This window comes from Sturnus vulgaris, chromosome 8, assembly GCF_052056855.1.
Source record: "Sturnus vulgaris isolate bStuVul1 chromosome 8, bStuVul1.hap1, whole genome shotgun sequence".
NCBI classification, from domain to species: domain Eukaryota; kingdom Metazoa; phylum Chordata; class Aves; order Passeriformes; family Sturnidae; genus Sturnus; species Sturnus vulgaris.
This window is the reverse complement of record NC_142250.1, coordinates 19,226,639-19,246,023: the sequence shown is the minus strand read 5'-3', so window position 1 is coordinate 19,246,023 and position 19,385 is coordinate 19,226,639. Positions and strand designations below refer to the sequence as shown.

The window sequence follows — 19,385 nt, the reverse complement described above, 5'->3', positions numbered from 1 at the left end:
CCTAATAACTGTTTTCCAGAACACATTGCTTAAAATGTGAGATTTGATTTCCAAGGAGCTTTTACAGCAAACAGTCCGTACATGAGACATTATTTTTAGTTTCAGCGGTGCGATCTGTTTCCAGACGCGATGTCAGTAATTCCGGCTCCAGTACGATCTGAAACATGTCAGCAGACGAAAGAGGCATTTCACTGCTGCTGATTTTTTAAAAACTCCAGGGAGATTCCTGACCAATTTTTGGCTTCCGATTAGGTGAAAAAAACAAAACCAAAAAAACAACAAACCTAAACAAAACAAAAAGACCCCAGCAACATTTGATTCGTTTCCTAAAGTGCATTTCTAGAGCTACAGAACTGGATATTATTAAGCAATTAAAACAGACGCTGGCAAAGGCTCCTGACACACAGGCAGACAGACAGCAACACACGACCGGTACGACAGCGGCACGACTGAGTCTGTGCAGATACAGATGCCAGCACTTACATGCAGATAAATACACGTAAATATCTGACTGCTCTGATAGAAAGAATCTTAGAAAACCACGGGGCAGAACAAAACAAACTCGTGTGAAAAATATCCGGACTGCAATAATTTGAATTATTAATTTTTAATCTTTTTGCATCTGTTGCCTTTTAATACTTTGTAATGCGAGTTATAATAGGTATTTTGAATTATTTATCATGGAGTTGCCGAAGAAATTGCTATCTTGTAACTTTAGAGGCAACATGTGCAGAAGGGGTTCTGAACAAATGAAGGAAGAACACAACAATATATACCCGCGGGTTTTAGTGAAAGAAGATAAATATCCCCCGTCCCTTCTGAAACCCAAAAATATGTTTTAAAAAAGACTAACAAAAGAATACAAAAAATAACCCCGGTTCAGCGGGGAACGACGAGAAAGCCAGCAGGCGCCCCGGCCGATGGGGCTGGGAGGGGATGTGTGAAGGTGTTACAGAAGGGGTGGGGGAGATGGGAAAAACTCTATTTGTGCGAAAGGACTTGGATCGATCGCAGGGCAATGAGAGTTTCCACTAAGTTCAGAGCCAATAAGTCAGTGTCAGAAGCAGGAGAGAAAAAAACCTCAACGAAAATACAAACAGATCATTTTTCAGCAAACTGCAAAACGAACTAAGATCTCTTGGCGAGGAAAATACAGGAGGTTAGGGTTGCGTGAAAGGAAAGCTTTAATACAGAGTGCACTCCACAGCTATATCAGCTGAATATTCCAGAGACAGACACCCAGGTAGCATCGCCAGCGAAGCTGTACCGCCTGCGAGCGGGCATCTCCCCATGCCCTGGCAGCGGCGAACTGCTCTCGGCTCTAACGTAGATGTTCGATTCACGACCAAGTGTCTTGTTGCGTCCCCAAAGAAGATATTTCCCTTTATCCCAGTCACTCTGTTTCTCGTGGCCACGCTTAGCAGGTGCATACTTTCCCCCCCGTCCCCCCCCAAGTTATTTCTAGAAATGGAGAAAGACAGATCGGGGGGAAAAAAAGCGATCCTAGCAGTCCTATCTGAGAGAGCAGGTTTTTGCCTGAAAGGGGGGAACAGAAGAAAACGGAGAATTTAAATTCTCCCTGAATTAGATTTGTGTGGTGGGGGAAAAATCCTGAACAGTACGAGTCTGTTTTATTTTTTTTCCCCTGGAAATTTTTTCCTGTAAAGATCGAAAGCTAGTGAGAGAGAGGGTCCGCCTGTAAAGGAACACCAACTGCGGGACTCAAAATATTTTCTTTCTCTCTCTCTCCCTCCATTTCTTTCCCCTTCTCTTTCTCTCTGTGAGTCCTTTCAACTCGCATCCCAAAATAACGGGATAGGATTGCTTGCATGGGGGACATGCCGCGGGGTGAGGGAGGGCGGAGTTCGCGAGGAACTGTAATTGACAACGTGATAGAAAATCCTGGAAAGAAAATGAGAGAAAAAGCCCAGGAGTAAAGAGAAGGGGGACTGCGGCAGAGTCCGCCCTGAACCTCTAAGAGGTCGAGCTCCGGAGTTTGGGAGTGCATCTCTGGGGAGAGGAGCGGGCGCGGGCGCTGTTTCCATGTTCGGCCCACCACAATGGCCGTGAGAATCCACCGCTCCGGCATCCCGGTCGGGACCGCAGGGGGAGAGCGGCTCGGGGAGGGAGGGCGGCGGACGGGAAGGTGGAGAACAATCTTCCTCCGTCTCGGGAAAATTCATTCTGCCTTCTCTTTCATTTCCATCTTTCTATCTAATATTTTCTCTCCTTTCTTTCTTTCTTTCTTTCTTTCTTTCTTTCTTTCTTTCTTTCTTTCTTTCTTTCTTTCTTTCTTTCTTTCTTTCTTTCTTTCTTTCTTTCTTTCTTTCTTTCTTTCTTTCTTTCTTTCTTTCTTTCTTTCTTTCTTTCTTTCTTTCTTTCTTTCTTTCTTTCTTTCTTTCTTTCTTTCTTTCTTTCTTTCTTTCTTTCTTTCTTTCTTTCTTTTCTCTCTCTCTCTCTCATTTTCTCATTCTCCCTGCTTTTAGCTGCTTCTTTTTCTCTTTCTCCCTATTTATCTTCTCTCGCTTCCCCACGTCCTGTTCCCCACTCCCGCCATTACCTCCATCCATCTGTAATAACTGGAGATTTTGCAGTACAAGTGGTACAGAATCCACGACTAACGGTGTGTTTCTGGTGTGCGTGGGTTGTTGTGTTTTTTTTTTTTATTTCTCTTTCCCCAGCAGGGCACGGGGGTGTGAACCAGCTCGGGGGGGTGTTTGTGAACGGCAGGCCCCTACCTGACGTGGTGAGACAAAGGATAGTGGAACTGGCTCACCAGGGGGTGCGACCCTGTGACATTTCCAGGCAGCTGCGGGTCAGCCACGGTTGTGTCAGCAAGATCTTGGGCAGGTAAGGAAAGAGGCAGCTCCTTCCCCTCCCCTGAGACTGCTGCGTTGTATCCCTTCCCCGCTCCAGTATGACCTTCCGCCCTTCCCGCGGCACCGGGCTCTCCCCGCCGCGACCCCGAGCGGCCCCGGCACCTTCGCACAGTGGGAGCCCGCGGCTGAGCAGGGCCCCCACCTCCAGCTGGCAAGGACGTGTTTCTCCTCCGCCTCCCCCCGTCCCTCACCGGTAGTGTTTGAAAACTGCTGGGAAGCCAAAATAATTTCAGAAGAGTGGGTGGGAGGGCGGGAAAGAGAAGGAACAGGAGAAAGAAAACGAAAGAACGACCAAAAAAAACCCCAATCCAGCAAGAAAAACAACAAAAAAATCCTAACTCACAACAAGCCGTAAGCAGCCTTACCAAATACACGGGTAAATAAACAAACAACAGGGCAAATAAATAAATAAATAAAGGCCCGCAGTAACCGATCACCCCCAAATGAGGTGTGCAATGTCCTTAGAGGCTACTCGGGGAGACCCAGGGCCCCAGCCCGGCCGCTCGGATGCGGAGCATTGTGAGCAGGCGGCAGAGCCCCAGCCGCCGGTGCATGCCGTACGCGCTGCCGTGACCGGAGAAGGCCGGGACACGAACGCTGCCAACAGCAGAGCTGATGGACAGTGGGGAGTGGGCTGGAGCTGCCCTGTACGAGCACCCGCTTTAGAGGGACCCCGGGGAGGGGATAAACCGTTCTCCTGCAGCCGCAGCCCGGCCAGCGCCCCGGTTCGGGAGCGGCCGGCTGGGAGATCCAGGCGGGGGAGTGCGCGCCCGCCGCTGCCCGTTCCCCACGCCCCCTCCCCGGCCACCCGGCCCTATCCCGCTTTCGGCGGGCTTCGCCTCCCGACGGCTGTATCGGGGAGAGCGTTTCTGTTTTATTTCCCGACCCCAGGGCCTAAACGAAGTGTGTGCGCGTAAAGCGGGGAAGGGGGAGGCAGCGCCCCTCACTTCTAGCGCACACACACGCACAAGCAAAAAAACCCCAAACAAACAAACAAACAAACAAAAAAAAAAAACAAAAAAAACCCAAAAAAACGGAAAACAAAAACCAAAAAAACTGGAGAGAGAGCCCTAGAGAGGCGAAGGGATTGCCGTAGCCCCAGGTCAGGCCTCCTGGCGACTCGCGGAGCGGCGACATGCAGCGCCCGAGCGGCTCCGGCCCGACGCCGCGTACCCGCGGGCCGAAGCCAAGGTGGGGCACGGGGTAGGGCCGCGGGGCGTTCCGAGGGCCAGTGGGGCTCTGAGTGCTCGAGGACGGCGGAGCCCTTCCCGGCACGGCAGGTCACTGACCATCTTTTGTGCAGGTATTACGAGACGGGAAGCATCAAGCCCGGCGTGATCGGAGGATCCAAACCCAAAGTGGCCACCCCCAAAGTAGTGGATAAAATCGCCGAGTACAAGAGACAAAACCCGACTATGTTCGCCTGGGAAATCCGGGACAGGCTATTGGCCGAGGGCATCTGCGACAACGACACGGTCCCCAGCGTCTCTTCCATAAACAGGTAAGAGCAACCTCGCAGCTCGCGGCCCAGTCGCATCTTTACGGCCCCATAAAACCCTTTCCAACAGCGAGGATGGCCTAATCCTTCCTCGGTCAGGGTAGATCCAGCCTTCTCCAGTCCCCTGCCCGCAGTGGGATCCGTGGGCATGGCCCGCCAGTCCCCGGCCCGGTCCAGCGGGCGCTCCCCGGCCCCGCCGTGACCTCCGAGCCCAGTTCCGGGCAGCGGGACCGAAAACAGCTGCCCGATCCCGCAGCGGCTGCCCGAGCAGCGGGTGCGCGGATGTGTCCCGGGGCTCGCTGCCGCGGGGCCGCTCCTTGTGCCCGCCGCCCGGCCCGGGGCAGCCGGGGGCCCGGCAGCGCTGCTCCTGCCGAGCAGCCCGGCCCTGCCGCAAGGTCTGGGTGCTGCTCAGGCTGCAGAAGTGATGGGCGGCGGAGCAGGGGTTTGCCGTGTCCCTTCAACACCTCTACCAGGGTGTAGATGACCTCCAGCCTTGCCAGGGTATTAGAGCTCTGAGCCGAAAGGCTGCCGTCATTTTCTGCCAAGCCGGGCTCACAGCCGCGAGCCGCTGAGCGCGGGAGGAAGGATTCCCTGGAAACCCACGCCTCCGGCTCACTCCCCATCGGTGGCCTGAGGGAACGGCTAAATTTGCCGGGCGGTTCTTTCCCCGGCTGGGGAGCGCTGCTCTCCGCGGTCCCTGTGGCCCCGACTCGGTCTGATCCCTGCCCTCGCAGAAGGCTGGGCAGCGGCAGAATCGATTTCTCACAGGCGAACCATTCCCCCCACTCCGCCTTCCCCATTTCCCCATTTCCTCCCCCGGCTGCTAGGGTGCAGATTTTGTTGATTTTGTTGTTGGAGAGACTCAGATTTGGTCTCAGGTTTGAGGTGACAGAAACAACCATATGACAGGCAAAAAACCAGGATCGATGCAGGAGAAAAGGGAATAGATGTAATCCAGTACTGACAGACGTCAAAGTGCTCAGACTGTTCACATGCCTGTACATTCAAACACAACGTACATCACATCTTTACACTTTAGCAACACAACACTCTTGTGCACACAGTAAAAGCAATTACACTGTTTTAGTGTTATGTATGTACAGATACCCTGAGTGTGCCCACAGAAATACAACCTCTGGAAACAGAGTAACACAAAGATATTTGCAAAAGGTATGCACATAGGCATGAAATACCTCACCAACAGAGTAAAAATACATGAAATTTCGGATTCAATCCCAAATGTATGGCTCTTCCCAGTCAAATAAATACACACAGGATATGTGTAAATAAGCATGCAGGGTTTGTAGTGTCTATGTAGATAAAATGTACAAATTGGTATAGTGGTCCCTTTGATATATAACAAATTTAGCCAGATTAAAAAAACCAAAACCTGGTGTATTTATAGCAAGGGAAGCAAAAAATAAATAGCAAGGAAAACACAGTGGTATTTTTTTGTCTTGCACTTTTCATAGCAGATTTATCAAAATATGTCTAATAACTCAGACTGTGTATTTCTAAATCTGGCATCCTATATAAATGGGTTTTAATATTTTGCAAATGATATGGAATTATCCCAAATCATCTTGAAAACAGCAGGTAGAATTAGCTAGTGGAATGTACCTTGGCTAAGAAAGATTCCCTCAGACACACTGTCTCTGTAATATACTGCTAGGCTACCCTAGGAAATTATCCCTGTGTGTGCCATCTGTATTAAAATGGTTATTAAGTTATGAACAGGGTAACATAATACTGATCGGCTAATTATACACCCTCCTAAAAAACCTCCAGGTCTCTGTTACTCTCTCAGTCAGGTATTGAAATAATAACAGTTTGACATTCAGACACCTTACAAAGGCAGCTGTGGAAGGACAGACAGCCATCCCTGTAAGGAATTGAGCTGGTGGTATGGGAATCCAGAGGAATGGCCATAGGCTTTTTGGAGAAACAGCATGTATGGACTCAACATATATTTAGACTTCAGCCAGCTTAAGGGATCTCAGCATCCAAAAGTCACTGAAGTCTCAGACTTACGCTTGCTGGACCCAGTGCCTCATGTCAGGGTTGTGATGTCCTGGGCAGAAAGCTGAGCACCAGATTTGGCTCCCACCATGCTACCAGTTTGCAGGAGGGTTTTGGGAGTTTTTAACCTCGGTTTCCCCACACTGGAAATGAAAACAGATTTTTCTCAGAAGGAGGTGGAAACAGATGTCAGTTAGATTGTGCTTATAAAATACTTGGAGGACAAGTGTTTTGTAGCTGCTAAGTATTATTATGATAGAGAGGCTCAGCTGTGACCCACCATGGCAATGGCATTTGAGTGTGTAGTCCCCATGGCTCAAGATCATTTTAGCTTAGTAAGATTCAGTCTTTCCCCATACCTTTTAAAAATTCAAACCCAACTTCCCACTGTTCACCTTTGTATGAGGCTCCCCAAAACTCACATATGTGAGCAAGTGAGCCCATAACACAGGTCATAAAATTTGCAAGCCTGTGCTAGACAAGAACAGGACAGCGAAGTGAGAAAAAATTGCAGTGAAATAGGAAATATTGAGTATATTAGGGCCCAATCCTAGTGCTATGAAGAGTAGCACGAACTTCATTACTCCAGTGACTTTCATGACTCCAGCTCACAGAACTCACAAAACACAAAGAAGTTCACAATTTAAATATACATTTTTCTCTCTCTCATTGTAAAAATTGTCATGCAGAATTGGGTCAGTTCTTTGTAACAGCAAATCCCTTACCTGCAGTAAATTGTCATCTCTCTGAGCACCAATCACAAATTGGCGTTAATCTAACACTTAGTCTCTGAGCAGCTTCAGAGAGATGACAAATTTAAAACCTAGCCATCAATAAATATCTGTCTTCTTACTTTTGCAAAATGTGGAGTTTCCAATGCAAAATCTGGTTTTGCCCAGTGTCTAGACCAGTTAGAGCTTTTTAGGAGAGTTTTAACATTTTAAGGCAATTGGCAAGGCATTTACAGAAAAAGAAGTTACCTATATTCCTGTGAATACCGTGCTTCAAAACTGAGGTGTCCTTGTCCACAGAAAAAATTACTTTTGGTTATTATAAAATTTTTAAAAAATGTATTAATTACATTTTATTTTCTTTCTGAGAATGAGTCTAACATTAGTAAAGGTCTTTGGGTAATATACTATGGAACAACACAGTTTCAATTCAGTTTTAAAAGTCTCCCTTAAACACTTTTTTTTTTAAATTCTGTATGCCTACATTGCACTGATCTGTCACTATTACACTGAGAATAGCAGGACACATTTGGGACAACATGTTATTTAGTTCTGAGTTTTATCAGAAACTTTTTCATAGTAAACTCATGCAGACAAAGGGTAGATACAAGCTCTAGTGAAAAAAACATGACTTAACTACCCTGTCAAGATTCAGGAAAAAATACTAAATTCTTCTGCTATGCAGTAGATTTCTTATAATTGCGGGAAAAATCTAGAGAGTATAAGAATTAATATGGAAAGTGCACCAGAAATGACAGAATCGAGATCAGTTACCTCTGCACCAACAGCTTTCCTGTTCCCACTTCATACATTAAGTACTATGCAGTATAAACCAGTTGTGTATGTCTAGGTATACACACATGCATACATACAAATGTGGATATATACATGCACATATGTAAACTCACACACATATACACAGTGCATGTAATTGAGAAACAGACAAATGACAGAAGGTGTTAATTCTTTGGTAAGCAATTAATGCTTTGAATTGCTAGAGCACCTTGCTTCTTGAACAGTCTGCCAGCCCAAACTTTTCCATCTATCTTATGACTATAAACACGTTATCTTTGGTCATTTCAGGTTAGACTATTTCAACTGAATTTAGACACTGCTAAATTTCGATGCTCCTTGTGGCAATCTCCTAAAAATTCACTTGGAGGCAGATGTTAGTGAGAACTTTTCCTTTGTTTAGCAGAACACACAGTTCACCTAAGAACATAGGTTTCATGAGATGATAATCATCCCAGAGAAATCTTCTGAATTAGACAGTGTATGTTCGTAGGAACTGGATGGAGCAGATTACGGACATATGTTCACGGTAATGCAAGTTATGCAATGGACATTGTTGTTTAAGCGCTATTTCCTGCTTCTTTTAAATTAATGAATTATCTTGGATTAATGAATGAGGTCCAGAAAGGCAAAGCAAAACAACCTCCCCTTGACTTGTACCTCTATCCCAGTTCTTGGATGGCCAGGTTCAGTACTGGGACGTCCCTGTTAGTTCTTACTCAAGGCATGCCAAAGGTAAAGCATTTCAGAGTCCAGTCAGTCTTCTGGATGCACTTTGGACCCTGAGTTCCAGAGAGCAGATCTAACTAATACCCCATGGCAGAGAATAGAGTTTACTGGATATATTATCTCAGTCAAACTGCGGGATGCTTTTTCGATCTTGTCTTAGGTATTGGGTATCCATTAATTTCTAGTGTTAAGCATATGGTTTAGGGAGATGTTTCCATTTTCACAATATAACAATTGGCTAATGATGCCTAGTTAAAGTCTCCAATAATGACGTGCTTTTAAAAATACATATGGAAAGACACGTACATTGACTTGGGTTATAAAGACCAGTGAAATATACTTGTACATTGAAATATTATTCAGCATATGGCCAATTTCAGTGGCTGCAGGCAGGCCTGTAGTTTAGAGCAAAGAACAGCATATTTGAAGATCAGATTTCTCTTACCAGCCCTGACACTAATTTTCTGACTGATCTTAGGCAGGTCATATGAACTCCTCAGAAGGCTGTTTTGCCACTTGTAAAATGAAAATAACAGCTTTTAGTTACTTTTGTAAAACTCAGTATTATCTTTCACTAAAAACATCTATCAAGTTCAACACATAGAGAGGAAAAGTCCAAAACTGGAGCTAGGTTGTTTTACATCAGCTGAGGTTTTAGCTCATGCAGTTGGGGTAAATGCAACATTTCAAGACAAACAATTGTCTGGCAAGAAGGAGGCGCTTTGGGGCAGGGGCTGTGTTACATTGCAGAAGAAATCAGTATTACGCAAACAGAGCTTTCTGAGCCACCCTCGCTAGCTGGCGGCACTTGAGAATTCCCCAATGACATCCCGGCCAAAGTCACGGTGAATCTCTTCTTGTTTTTCCCCTGAACAAATCTGGAATTCTTGGAAGACAGGTAATGAGTCTAGGGAGAAGCTGGAAGAGTACAGAGCATCTCTAATGGCATCTTGTTCATAGTTATCAGAAGCAGTGACAACTGCATTGTCTGCAGTGAACTCCGGGTGAACTGCCTGAGTTTTAACCTGCAGGCGTGTGTGGGTGTGTGCGTCACACAAACCTACCACCACTGCTGGTACTTAGTTGGCACAAGTCAGTTTTCTCCATATAGACAGCAAATATTCTACTTGTCATATAGACTGGATTTGCCTCTGTCTGACATTGTTTTGGTGCAAGGGAGGGGTGAAGAAAACTTGTCCGACGGTACTCAGCGGAGATTACCCGGACTTGCAACCCGGCATTTCCTAGTGCGCACAGTAGAAACTCGGGATTCTAGTGGGAATCTTCTCTCCCAGCTGGTGCTAAGGTTCCTATGTGGTCTCCTGCATCAGGGCATGCTCTCAAGGTAGAAGACTCCTACTGCCAGTTGATTTCAGCTGAGCAAAGAATGTAATCGGGTCACACAGGGCTTCATTACAGGGAATATACTCCTTTAAATTCAGACTCTTCCATCAGACACAAACCTGGTATTATCTTCTTTTTATCATTACAAATAAAGGACAGGCTCATAAAGCAGAGGTTACAGACAATGTTACTGCAGCTGAAAGAGTAAATGAATGCTCACAGCATTTCTCTTTGTCTTATTCATCGTATTCTGGCCATTGGAAGGTTGTATGGGGGGAAATACAATAAGCTAGCTGCATTTTTTCTTATTTTCATATTGCAGAGATATTAGCTCAACAGAGCCAGTCAGGAAGTAGAATTGGTTGTGCCTGGGAAGTTTTGAACTCCCTGTTCTGTGAACCTTGAAGTTCAGAACCGTATCGGCCCCTTTATCGCCTAAAAATCCCAGCCCTTCCTTTTTTATAGATGTATAAAAAGCTTGACTTTTTCTGGAAGTTAAATATTTTCAAGATTTTGCAACTACTGAATTATTGCTGCATTCTGCCATAGAGGTAGCTGCACTTCTGTGCTGGGTGAGTGAGTCTTATGGAGCTAAACCTCACTTACCAGAATCAGTATTATGTGAAAAAAACTCATTTGACTTTGGGAGAAAAGAGGAGAAAATATAAGCGGCCTGGCCAAGAAATGACGAAGGGGTGAGAACAATATAGTGATCTGAAGGGCACAGTCCTTCCAACAGGAAAGGAATTATTCACATTTAAACAAAGCACCATAGGCAGGAATGAAGGGAGGGAAATAAGAAAGGAAACATTTAAATGGTAGCAGAAGGTATTCCCTGATAGGGAGGTCCATTAAAATGTGGAATTGCATCCCATAGGAATTCCTGATTTCTTGGAATATATATAACTCGGTAGCATTATTAACAAGCAAATATACAATAAGAAATAATCTTGTGTTGGCTAAAGAGACAGATAATGGTCTAGCAGGCCAGCTGGACCTTTTATGATATGATGACATGGTGCATACAAAACAAAGTCATGTTTTCAGACATATATCAAATGTCAAAAAACTCCCATCTCTAACTCCAAAGCCTATTCGAACAAAAGATTTTCATATTACTTGAAAAACAGTATATGACTTCAAAACAGTTGAACAAGGCTGAGTTTCACTTAGATTCCATTGTCCTTAATTAAGACATGGTGAAATTCAAATGGAATTTAGGCTCTCCACTTAACATCAGCAGAATATTTAGAGATCACACTTTTGGTGTTGGTCTCTATAAATGGAAAGCTAGAGACTTCTAAAAGCATTTGCCATTGGTCTGACATCCACATAGCTCACTGGGGGTTTAGGAAATCCCATCTATGTGAAGATGGCTCTAACAATGATTACTACTCATGAAAGCATCAGAAAGGTTTGAATTCTTCTCCCAAATGATTATTTTTTTCAAACTGAGACTACCAGGAATTAGGATTTTTTCCACCATAATCCAAATTAATCTATTGAAGCCTATAGCTGCATTGCCATATTTATCAGTCCCAACTGTTTAAAAGTGCCAGGGCAGAGCCTAAACTGTGTAATTCGCATAAGAATCACGAGCACTTGTAATACAATGTAGGTTTGTTTTCACTTGTTTTCTCTCTTCTACTCTAAATTTTAAAGGGGATTTGGATATCTGACTCCTATTAAATAACTTTAAAAACGTCTTAACAATGCAGTCCTTTGAGTCTTCTAATAGCTGACAGGTCCCTTTTCAAGCCTCCACAAGCACCAGCAACATACTTTATTAAATGAGAACTGAAATTCTCATGCTACCACTTGACTAGAGGAGCTGGAAAACCCAAAAAAAACCAGTTAGGTTTGTGATGGAATACTAGACACTATGACATTCAGCACTAGCCTCCAATTTTCTCTATTGCCAGTAACTGAGGGCTGATTTTGCACCACTTATATGGCTATCTACCCAGCTGAAAATCACTTGATTTCCAAACTCCTCAGGCTGCATTTACAAATATTCATTTCCAATCAATTTACACCTGCTAATATTTCTCAATGCTCACATGTGATCACAGAGCCAGAAGCAATGCCAGTGCTTACTGTTTCTATTGCAATAGCATAAAGAGGCTCTGTGCATAGATCACAAACCATTGTCCAAAACAGGCACAGCATAAATAGGAATTTTTTCCAAGAGGCACTTTTAGAAAATCAGTATATACACGTCTTGGTTTACACCAGCCTCTTGGCTTCTATTAAGCTCATAATTCAGACAGTCCTCAAGGTTTCAGGGGTCCTGAAAGAAACATCTTTGTCTGTCATAGAAAATGAGATATGTGGGAAGGGCTCACTCATCAAGTCCAAGTCTAGGGAAAAACCAGAGCAAAACTGGAGAGTCCTTTTCTATGGGCTCATATTTGACAAGACAGAGGCTGAACACCAGCTAGGCTGAAAGAGCCTCCCCCCTCTTCCATGATAAGTAGGCATATAAATAAATAAATAAATGGCATCCTAACTGCACTGAGAACTCAATAAAACAATCACATCAAATATGAGGAGGTATAAATCTCATGTCTGCACAGGTAACCCACTCAATTGCTTTTATTATGGCTCAGCCTGACTCCATTTATTACCATCCGTGGCCTGGGTGAAGGATGTTTGCATGGAGGGTGGTCTCCTGGTGAAATCCTATCCCTGGAGCAGTGACAATCAGCCCATACAGAGGTGGATTTTGGTGGGGAGACCAAAGGCAGATCCATCTGTCTGCATGAAAACTAATCAATAACCCTGTAACTAGACCCCTTGTCACTGGGAAATGGACAACACAATAGTTCAATCCTGGAGCCATAGGAGAGGAATAGCTGTGGTTGGGGTATGAAGAATGACAGGATATATGCAAGAAATGTTTGAGACATATGGAGAGAATATGTCTGTCCATACAGACATTGAGGAGGAGTGATGGTATAGAAGGAGTGCAGAGGGTACATTAATACATAGTAGGCAAATTTGAAAGGTTGATGTGTTCAGAGGTGGGTATGGGGAACAAAAAAGCCAAACTATACTGCATTTTTTTGTACAGGACATTTATACAGGGACTCTAAGTGCAAGGCAGATAGGTACCTTTGGTAAAATGTGCCTGCTGGTTGGATACCACATATTGGTATATGGCAGAGAACACCTGTCTCTGAGCAGGCACGTATATGGTGATGCAAAATGCTGGTACACATATGCAGGAGTTTGATGCAGTCAGGGAAGGATATTCCTTTGTCCTTTGTCTGGCTTGGGATTTATGTGTGTACTAGTTTTGACAGAGAGGAGGAAGACTGATGTGCCAGAAGCCTGAGCTAACAGACTGTGAGTACACAGATACACTTCCCAGAAAATGCTATATATGAAACATCTACCCAAACCTCACTGTTAATTCATGAAGGGAGATTCTGGTGGCTTGTCTCTGCCTCTATGAAAAACAGAAAAAGGACATTTCTTGCTTTTGTCATTCCCTAGCTCTGCAGTACCTGTAGCATTTCTAAAACCTGCACAGCACATTGTTCCCCAGGCTTCTAGCAACTCCCTAACACATGCACACATACTCTGGTAGGATGGAGTTTGCCTCTAATAATTGTTTTCTCCTGGGGCAAATTTACTATTCCTACATTTAGCTTCATTTTCAACAGATCCTCCTCCTCCCAAGGTAAAAATTCTTCCCTCTTTGTATGGGTCCAAGGTGTAAGGGTTAAATAGCCATCTCTGCTTGGAAGACAAATTGCTTCAAGAATAGTGTTCAGCTCTGCTCAAAATGCCCATCGCTGTATTTCATTTGAAAAGGGTGGTACCCATATTTTGCAAGGCAGACTGATGTCTGTTTGCTAACTTACAGGAGGAAAAGCAGAGACTGCAACCAGACAAAAAAGTCACAAAATAAGCCCTCACGTATCTGTCAGACAGGATGCCCCGTACCACCTCTAGTTCCAGGGTAGTTTGCATAGTTCTGGCAACAAAAAGAGTACTCATTTCATTGGTTGGGAAGGATTAATATCCAGCCCTTTGAGTCACAAAACCAATCCTCATTTGTTTCAAACTGGGCCAAAATACAACAGCAACCTCATTACACCACTGCCCACTTTCAAGCTCTCACTTTAAAATTGCACTAGATTCTTTGAGCACTAAGATTTGGGCTCTTCTTGAAGGGATTACTGTCTTTCAATATACTCATGTTTCTTCTAAATTCTTTTAAGAACAGGTTTTCTTGGTCATCTGTCGTCTGTCTCTAAAAAGAAAGACCACAGCACGATGTAGCTAGGTAATAGTGCCTGCTGTAATATTTGCCTAAATTTAGGCCACTTCTTGGTTGTTTAACTGCAGATTTCCGAACTTGAAAAATTAAACATTTATAAATAAATTACACATACACAAAAAATACATATTCATTTATAAAATCAGTATGAATGGAGAAGATGCATAAGGGAAGAGAAAAGGAAGGAATAAAATTTCTGCAGAAAAGAATATCATGTTTGCAAATCGAGTGCATAGGGAAGTGTATTTCAGGGATACTCTACGTACAACCATGCCAAGGTAGTGCAAGCAGAGGCAGAGTGGAAAACGTGCAATGTCCTAGATTCCCTTTCTCTATGCAACAGAAAGCAAATTTAGAGTTTAAAAGAGACAATGTTTGTAGTCCTGACTCTGACAGATGAGCCACAACATGAAGTTTCCAGAATAGGAAGAGAGCACAATTGGGTGAGGTTGGATAAGAAAAGGGCAAGAGATAAGGATGGAGTGAAAGGCTAAAGCAGATTTGAATTGTATGCTGTCAAAATCAGACCTGCTGTGGCTTTCCAGAAGGCAGTTTGGGCCACTATCCAAATAAGATGCCGAGTCATTCAGTATTAACATCCAACTCCCTTATGTGGCTTTAACAATTTCAGCCTACATGTGTGCCTGAGTTTAGGGTCTGTGAGTATGAAGGGAGACAGGATGGGGACAGGGCAAGTGGGTCTGGCTGCGTGCAGATTCTTGTGAGGGGCGCAGGCTGGAGAGCAGGGAGGAGCTGCATGGATGAGTTTGTATGCTTGCACATAAGAAAGCACATACAAATTTGTAAAAAGATGAGTGCCATGATTCTAAACCCCCTTTCAGTTCACATGAGCTTTTGTGGCCTGCAAATATTTAAAGAAAAACACATGTCTACGGCATACCTATGGCTCTTCATGCCCCACAGACACAACTGGGAGACCTGGTGGCACAGGGAGACATGAAATGAAAGGGAATGTGGCCCATTTCAAGTGGATGTGTACAAGGAAATGCCCCTGGCACAGTGAAAGACAAGGGATAAAGCGATCCTGGGAACGCAATCTTTTGAAGCATGCATGCATGAGGAGGATGCCAGCCCTGTAAATGAAGCTTTAGCACTGTTCAGAGCACCACCTTCCAAAATGAAAGCACTTTCTACACCGCTTGAATATGCTCCAGGATCACCCTGTGCACAGTGAAGTAATTTGAGCATGGAAACCTGGGTGCATTTGTGCAGATAAACCTTTGAGTCTCTATTGTTCCACCAGACAATCTTCTCTGTAATGGATATTTGGGCGAGATATGCCCTATACCCCATGACATGTGTACAAGGAGGAGCATGGGCACATCACTAGGGCAACACGTCCAGCTGGGAGTATAGACTTTTAGCAAGGTATTATTGGTCTGTGTAAGAACTAAGAATAGTCTTATCCATGGAAACAACGTCACAACTCTGCAGTTACATGCAGGGAGTCACAGTGGTGAGCAGAGACACAGCGATATGTGGAACTCTGCACAGGATTCTGTGCCAGTGCTTCCCGATGGCCACAGAGTCTTGTAAATGCACTGATGAACTATGGCTCTAAGCAGATGCAGGGGGAGCCCTAACAGTGCTCATATTTTTGCCAGCAGTTCTTTTGGGCAGATGTGGGGATAAGGTGCTTTGGCAGCTGTACCACCAGTGTGTTGAGGAAACACAGCTGGGTGAGATGGGCAGCATCAATAACACAAATGTGCGCAAGCGTGTGTGTGACAAAGTGGCATCTGCTGAGATGTGTGAACACAAAAGGTGTATGGCAGGGCAAATACATATATACAAGAAAATGTCGTGTACAAATGTAGGGACATGTGCCTGTTGTGGGTACCTAGTGTGACCCACAACAGTGTGAGGGGTGTATATGGCATGATACATTTGCCAGGGAGTGGATGTGTGGTAGTTCACCTGATACATGATGCAAGAAGAGGATACCTGGGGATAGTGGGGGCAGAGGAGATCACACTAAAGGAGATATTTCTAATTATAGCTTAGTTTAATGCACTGGACTCTGCCCTTCTCTCCCCTCCCCTTGCACTCTTTTCCTCATTACCCAGGTTATCTTGTTTGGGTTAAGAGGCCAATTTCAACAGACTATAATTGAAGAGTGAAGAGAATCTGATAAGATAAGGAAGGGACATCATTCCTCAAGGGATCAATAGAGGTTTCATGTTCCTCCTTCCCCTGCTGTGTCCCTAACACGCTAACATTCTGTGTCCATGGGCCTGGTTTATTTACTCTGCTTGTCTGCAAGACTGGAAAGGAAGTGCGAGAGTAGAGGGGGGCTGTAGCCGTCTGTCACAGCCAGAGCAGGGAAGGCAGCATAAGGAAGGGACCAGGGTCCCCTCTGGGACTCATGAGGAGGCAGGGAGGTGACAAGTCTGATACCCTTCTGGCTCTGGCAGGGGCACATATTAACAGGGGAGCTGTTCACCTTTGGCCTTTTATCTTGTCATCGCGCTCTGCAAGGAAAGGATATTGATAATTTTTCTTGATTCAGACTTGCTTTCCCTAGCATTCATGTGCAGACAAGCTCAAGATTTTTATAAGCACTCACAGGGCAACCTCTCTGGGCCTCTCAGGGTGATGGAGGCATAATTATCCCTTCCACAAGGAGGGCTGGTAGCTGCTCCTGAGTAGGTTTATCTTCATATTTGATGGCTTGATGGACCCAGTATCTCACAAGTTGTTCGAAGTAGTTTTTTGGACCAAGCCAGCATGTGAGGATCCCCTTAAGAAACATGAAGCTGTCTCAGCAGTGAATACAGGTCCTCATGGCAGGGCTGCCAGGGCTCCCACGCTGCAAAGGCAGAGTTTGTTCCACTCCTGACTCATGCTCTTTGTCAGGAAGATGTGTATCTCACAGAAGCAATGTGAGATCCATAGGAACCCGTGCCCATGTGAGATGCATATGAATGTGCAGGCAGCTGGGGCACTGCAGAGAAGCCCCTCCAGGAGGCCCAGCCTCTCACATCAGGCAAGCTCTGTGGATGTTGCTCTGTCCCTGCAGCTGGCATAGGAATGCTCAAGCACAGGGAGATGAGCTGAGAGGTCAGCACAGTACAGGATACAATCCCGCTCCCATAAAACAGGGCTGGGCAAGTTGCTGGAGAGACTGAGACACCGAGGGGTCTGAGGCTGAGATATCTTCTTTTAGCTGATTTCTCTTTTATTTTTAACACCCAGAGAAACAGACGCTGAGAGCAAGTCAGTCATGCAGTGAGCATGTGGCAGAGTTGGGAATACAACCCAGATCCCCTGACTCCCAACCTCAGGCTTTAACCACTAGACCATGCTTCCCTCTAAGCCACCTTGAACTTTCCTCAGTGAGGATGGGGGCTACTAAGCCTCTGTGGGCTGCAGTTTACCAAGCTGTCAGGAGTGTGCTCACTGGACCGCCTCACCAGAGACAGCCTTCCTCACGCATGCTAAAAAAGTTGAAAAGAAATTCATTTCATGGCCGGTGATTACTTAAAAAAGGCGATTCCAGCATATGTATGTGATAAATGTTAACTGTGCATTAATCGCATTAAAGAGGACCCTATAAACTTTTCATTTCTAATTAAATTCTGGCCGGTGATTCTGGCGAAGCCAGCTCACTCCGGGCCTTTGTTTATGTGGAAAATTAAAATGCAAATACAATGGAATTTATTTCCATTACTAGAGTGATATGCTGGGCTCCTCTGTTTAACAGCCTCCAATTATTTCTCAAACAGGTCTCTCTCCCTCTTTCCCTCCCTTCCTCACTCCCTCATTTTTTTCCCTTCTCCCTATTACCCTGATGCTGCTACCCCAGTGTGAGAGGTGGGATCTGGTAAAGCAGTGGGCGGGCTAAGGATCATGTAATCTGCTCAAGGTCAAATTCAGGCCAGAATACAGAGGAGAAAGTGGGGAAAAGAGTGTGAGAGCACAAACAAGGGAGCAAGGGAAGTAACAAGGCTTGAGCTAATGCAAGAATGAGAAAGGAGTTGCCTGTTAGTAACCTCACTGAAAAACATAAGCTAAATTCACCAGCTTGCTAAATCCAAGCCATATAGACGGTCTGACTGAGAGAGGTCATAGATCTTTCCCTGATGAGATATTTTGATGAGAGGGTACAAGTGACAACTCTCTCTGGAAGTTTTCTGGATCTTTCGCAGCCTTTTTCATAGACTTTGTCTGGATGTGACTGCTGCTGGGCTAAATCCTGATGGCTGAGGAAGGACAGAGCAGGCCCAATGCCAGACACATTGCCTGCGCAGAGCAAATAAATTCATGCAGCAATGACACATAATCATCAGCTGAAAAATAACTGAACTCTCTTGTTCATTTCCAAGGGACCAAATGTGGTCACACTGTCTTAAAGTATTACTGCACAATACCCGCACAAGTCAGAAGCCATTGCACAAACCCAGAGATTCATTGTACATTAAAAATTTCTTAACACATATATTTACTGCTAAACGCTGCTGACACAAAATCCCATTCTTTCTTACATATAGGAGAGACCCAGGTCAGTTCAGACCTGGGAACATTGCTAGTCAGTCACACACAGATCAGAGGCATCTGTTAACTGACACAGATGCCCTTCTATGCATTAATGTAGAAAGTCATACAAGAAGACCCTTGCAGAGGCAAGCGTGCACTTCACTGAAGACATGTAGTAATTTATAGATCCTTTCACAGACTCAGTCAAATCTTATTTGAAACTGCACAGAATTGTCTTGCACATAATTGTGAAGAACCTTATCAAAAAATGTAACTGAAAGATCTTACCAAACTCCCTGAGTATGCCAGAAGACACACACACCTTGAAGCATGTAGCTGAGAACCAGCCAGGCATGCCACCCCAGGTATCACACACAGGAGAGAGTACCTTCAGCATGCCCTGTGGGCAGGGAGAGCTCGTGAGCCAAAGGGAAATTCTTTTAGTGCATGTGAGCATCTTAAGGAATCACCTAGTGTAAATGATCCTGCCCCAGCAGAGACAGGGAAACAGGAGAAGGACACATTCACTTACAAGCCTGAAAAGAGGCCATTACCCAGTCAAACAACCCAATCCCTGACATCATTATTCAATACACAGGAGCCCTGAA

General features: G+C 44.9%; 1 protein-coding gene and 1 long non-coding RNA gene across 3 annotated transcripts in view; one reads left to right on the top strand and one right to left on the bottom strand.

The window, feature by feature from the left end:
* Positions 1–19,385, bottom strand: part of LOC148223016 (uncharacterized) — a 117,169-nt gene that overhangs the window by 18,958 nt on the left and 78,826 nt on the right. The window contains exon 2 of the long non-coding RNA XR_015805145.1: positions 6,409–6,539. This is a non-coding gene — a long non-coding RNA (uncharacterized LOC148223016). The remainder of the gene's footprint in view (positions 1–6,408; positions 6,540–19,385) is intronic.
* Positions 2,726–19,385, top strand: part of PAX2 (paired box 2) — an 84,855-nt gene continuing 68,195 nt past the window's right edge. For both annotated transcript variants that reach the window (XM_088169041.1, XM_088169042.1), the window contains exons 1-2: positions 2,726–2,850; positions 4,183–4,380. In XM_088169041.1, coding sequence (XP_088025167.1) covers positions 4,295–4,380 — 86 coding nt within the window. In that variant the 5' untranslated portion in view covers positions 2,726–2,850; positions 4,183–4,294. The remainder of the gene's footprint in view (positions 2,851–4,182; positions 4,381–19,385) is intronic.